The 4,814-nt window shown below is 40.5% G+C and overlaps 1 protein-coding gene across 5 annotated transcripts in view; it reads left to right on the plus strand.

Moving 5' to 3' along the window:
* The first annotated feature begins 1,275 nt into the window (after window positions 1-1,275).
* ntrk2a (neurotrophic tyrosine kinase, receptor, type 2a) overlaps window positions 1,276-4,814 on the plus strand; it is a 71,054-nt gene continuing 67,515 nt past the window's right edge. For 4 of the 5 annotated variants that reach the window (XM_014030735.1, XM_014030738.1, XM_014030736.1 and 1 more), the window contains exons 1-3: window positions 1,276-1,876; window positions 3,851-3,925; window positions 4,688-4,759. In XM_014030735.1, coding sequence (XP_013886189.1) covers window positions 1,641-1,876; window positions 3,851-3,925; window positions 4,688-4,759 — 383 coding nt within the window. In that variant the 5' untranslated portion in view covers window positions 1,276-1,640. The remainder of the gene's footprint in view (window positions 1,877-3,850; window positions 3,926-4,687; window positions 4,760-4,814) is intronic. The other variant, XM_014030737.1, reaches the window with a different exon arrangement.

Consider the following 4,814-nt stretch of genomic DNA (forward strand, 5'->3'; position numbering starts at 1 on the left):
AATTTCATGTCATTAGCACCTCTAGTAATACATTTACTGAGAAAAATGTTGACGTGTTCAATGCTTATTTTACCCGCTGTATGTCCCCTTTAATTAATACTCAATTTCACTAATATTAAGCTAGAATTTGGTGTGGTAGTAGCTGAAAATCATGCCCCTATGCATGTTATGAGCTCCAAGCAAAATATCTAGGGATGCACGATATATCGGCATTAACATCGGTATCGGCCATTGTGGGTCGTTGTTTAGCACATTGGTATCTATCCTATMAGTAAACCTGGGCCAATGTTAATGTCCGATATTTATTTCTCGCTTGTTGCTGTTTGTGTTTCTGTTTAGGGGAAATGAATGATCGATCAGTATTTATTTGATCATGATAGTGATACTGATGCTACACAGCCAGTAACAACCGAAGAAGAAAGCCATGCCAGCGCTCTGGTTGTTTATATGGTATCAAAAATAACAAAAAACAAACAAACAAACAAACAAACAAAAAAAAACATGTGTGTTTGTGTAATATTATTAAATATCGACCATAACAGCAATATTAAAATCGGACGGCTGAAATTATCATATCAGTGCATCCACAAAAATATCTTATGGTTCACTGGATTGATTTCAATACTCTTGAAGTCACCACTGGATAAAACTAATTAAATTTTCACGTCAAATCAATTCAAGATGGCCATCACATCCAGCTTATTTAGCTAAAGCAAAAATCACCAAGAAAAAAATGGTCAGTTTTACAGATATTGGGCTAAAAATTTCTGTGGTTGTGGCTGTTTCTTTTCCAACAACATGTAGAGCTGCACATTGGCTAAAACCCTTTCTGTCAGTTAACATAATACCTCATGAAACGCTCGCCGGCTTGATTTTCATGAAACCCTCAGAAAATCATGCGTGAACGTCAGTGATGAAATGTGGAGGGTGATGTGCATTCCTTCAAACCAGATTTGAAGCAGGGATCACAGATCCAGTCAGAACTGAAAACAAATCCCTGCCAAAGAGGAAACCAGTGATGGTGCAGAAAAAAAAAATCAAAACCATATGTTTGCTGATGTGTCCTTGAGCACTAACTGCCCCACCCCCCATCACCCACCCTCTCCTGCTGTGCACCTGACCCCCAGACCTTCACTGAAAGCAGATCACGGACCTTCTCCTCATAACGGAGATCAATGATGGATCACTGTTCACATGATCTGCCCTGATGCTTCCTCTTCCTCCTCCTCCATCAGAGTGTTTGCAGCAGCAGATGATCCACACTGAGAGAGAGAGAGAGAGAGAGAGAGAGAGAGAGAGAGAGAGAGAGAGAGAGAGAGAGAGATCCTCCTTGGCACACAGACACTTTGACTGACTGCTGGTCTGACTGGGGGATCTGGAGGACAAGTACAGGCTGCTCCTCTTCTCCTCTCTCCCTCCTCCTCACATCTTTTCTCTGTCCTGTCTGCCATCTCGGAGACGGCTGATGGTTTTCTAAGTCCCGCCGTGCCGCTTGTTTCCACCTCAGCATCGGGATTTATTATTATACATTMATTTCTTATTGCCTCCCCCCCATCCCTCCTTTCGCTGGCTGAAAAGCCGAACCGGGGCTGACTCCCCCAGTCGACCTGGGCCGGGCCGTTGTGTTTTCCAGCTGAAGAATGAGCGCCTGGAGAGCTCGGAGCGCGGCTCTCTCCTCGCCGGGCCAGTGCTTCTGGTGGTGGGTCGTGGCGTTCGGGGTGACGGTGGGCTCGGGGGATCCGTGGATGTCCGCGGAGGCTTGTCCCTCGTCCTGCTCGTGCAGCAGCAGCCGGATCTCGTGCGTGGACCCGGAGCGGGGCATCAGCGCGTTCCCGGTCTGGCAGAGCGAGGCGGAGATGGAGAACATCACCGACATGTGAGTGCGGAGGAACGGTCCTCATCATCCGCTGCTCCCCAGCAGATAAAGGAATGTCACCCTTCATCCATCCCTCTGCTCGTGCCAAACCAGAATGGAGCCATTTTTTTTAATTATTATTATTTTTACGCACGATCTGCCTAATCTAACGCAGATTTATTTCCCATTGTCTCAGTCAGTTGGCACGGGTTTGACTCAGCATCACATAACCTGCATTACATAACACTCAGAGCGCATCAACCAGCTCCATCTGATCAACTTTGTTCTGATAAAAAGATCAGAAATCACTGGAGCTGGCGCGTGCACACGCGTGCGCCGCCATGTAATGACTTGTTTGCGTGCATCCACAGTCCAAATATTAACGAATTAACCCGAAGAAGTGCTTTTCTCATCAGATCGAACATTTTGTACAGGTTTGATGACAAACATTTGGATTGGAACAGAAAGTCGCGTTTGGCTGAGAGAAATTAGGAAGGGATTAATAATAATCTGTTTTTTTTTTCTTTTTTCTTTTGGGAGAACATAAACGTCCTTGCAGCTGATTTCCTTTTTTATTTTTATTTTGGTCAGATATAAACAACCTTTATCTCCAGCCTTGGAGAAAGAAACCTTGAAGCGGTTTAAACGAGCATCCACATCTGCTTAAAAAAAAAAAAACATTTCACAAAGCGTTTGGCTGAAGTTTGGCTTCAAACGACCTTGCCAAGAGTCTCCCGTCCTGATTAGATGACCTCTTTTTAATCTGCTGCACTGAAATCTACGTAATTGGTCAGAATATAGCAGGTTATCAGTGTGAATGGTTTAAATGGGTGATTAGACTCATACAGACAACGGTGATGAGTAATTTCTGCCTATAGGCTTCCCACACTATGGGTGTGCTTATAGTGTAATAGCTGAGTCAAACAGATTTAAATGCCATCTGCTTTAATATTTTAGGGCTGATTTAACAAAGTGACTGAATGTGTTTTGATAATATTGGTAATAGCCTATTGTGTGTAGTTCAAAGACTCATGAAATCCATATTTTTGTGATAACCGATGGAGTTGAATAAAGCCGGAGAACACAGGGATGATGCAGTTTGCTTCACAGCACTTCTAACATCAGACAAAATCCACACAAACAAAGCTTAATGTGCAAGAAAAACGATGAGTTAATTCAATTAGTGAAATGGATTTGTCAAGAGTCATCAGATTGCTAACTTGCTTAAAACATTTTACCAGAATGCATCTTTGTTGTATGTTATCTTAGTTTATTTTTGGTATTTTCTAATTGAGTGCAACCTCATACGAGAGAGAATATCTGACAGGGATTGATGGGAGAAAGAAAAAGACTGTTGTCTGCTTTTAGATCTGAACATCTTTAAAGATTTGGTTGTTTTTGGGATCTTTTTTTTCTATCAATATGTCATTATTACATCATCAGTTCAGAGGCGTGAGTGATTTATGCACAAACTTTTCCACATTATGAACAAACTTTGGGGTTTAGTCAAAATCTCTGTGTAACCAGTATGATTCTGGCAGCTTAGATCAGTAAATACGGATGTTCTCGCTTCTCCCCAAATGTTTTGTTTCATTTCAACTGTTCTGAGACATCTGATTCCTAAAAGATGCAATAACTGAGCCGTATGCATATCTCGTTTTTTTTAGAGCGTGTTCTCGTAGATCTTTTTATTCACACGGCGGAGCTGCTCACAACCATCTCCTGCTGACCCTCAAACACAAACAGGTCAAGTGCTCCGCTCAAAATGCTGCTGTCTGAAAAAAAAAAGAAAAAAAAAAAAAACAAAGAGAGGAGAGAAATGTTCCTGTTTTCTTATCTTGAAACAAAGCCGCCTGTGTGCTGTACATCAGCTGAAGGCCTTCACGGCTCCGCTTAGAATGATTTCTGCTCATGCAGACGTAAAGTGTTTCTTTGTCTTGTTGATGAATTTCCCCCCATCCTCTCCTTCTGACTCCCACATGTATCTCCTGACAGCTACATCGCCAACCAGAGCAGCTTCTCCTCCATTAATGACAAAGACCTGCACTACTACAAGAACCTCAGGAACCTGTGAGTCTTTCAGAAACTGCATTAAGTTAAAACATTGGTTTATTAGCTTTTAGCTTCTATTTTATCTCCCAGTTTTTTTCTACTTTTACACGTAAAAACAAACAAATAGAAGATATGAAACAAGATGGCCTTTTTTCTTTTTGAACTAATTGGAGCAAAACTGCAAAGCATCTGAAGGTTAAGTCTTACTAATTAGGGACAATCTTCCTCTTTGAGAGATTTTCACACAAGTGAACTCTGCTGAACTTCTTTGTTGATCAGGGCTTTAGGGTCCAGATTTAATGGCACTAACAAATGTAAAGTTTATAAGCAGATTAAGAACATTGAGATCCAAACAAAAAGTTGCACATAGTCGGTTTTACATCAACTGGTTCCAGTGGGTTAGTTTTATTTGTTCACTTTTTACTGATATAATAAGTCTGAACATCATCTTAAAAAGAATATATTTGTTTTTTTTCCTAACAGCTCTTGTGCCTTATTTTCAGTTCAGATTACACTTTTATACTTGTTGCAAATAGCTCCATTTAACCTAATAAAACTGTCATTATTTTCAGGAAGATTTCAAAATGATTAATTTGTGTGAAGGTGTTTAATTTGAGAATAAGTATTTAGAGCTGTGCAGGAAAATATCTTAATTTTCATAATAAATTTTTAAAGTGTATCACTGTAATTTTATGTCAGTATCAATGTTGATGTTCTTGTTTAAAGTGCTGTGATGCTCATAAAGACAGTAATAATTTTGTTTGGTTTGATTCGTGTCAGAACGGTGACCAACAGCAGGCTAACGTACGTGTCGAAGCTGGCCTTTCAGAACAACTTGAAGTTGCAATATCTGTGAGTAGATTTGGTTTATTCTGTTAAATCCTTATTTACAGAAACAAATTTATTT

This window comes from Austrofundulus limnaeus, unplaced genomic scaffold, assembly GCF_001266775.1.
Source record: "Austrofundulus limnaeus strain Quisiro unplaced genomic scaffold, Austrofundulus_limnaeus-1.0 Scaffold1110, whole genome shotgun sequence".
In the NCBI taxonomy this organism is placed as follows: Eukaryota; Metazoa; Chordata; class Actinopteri; order Cyprinodontiformes; family Rivulidae; genus Austrofundulus; species Austrofundulus limnaeus.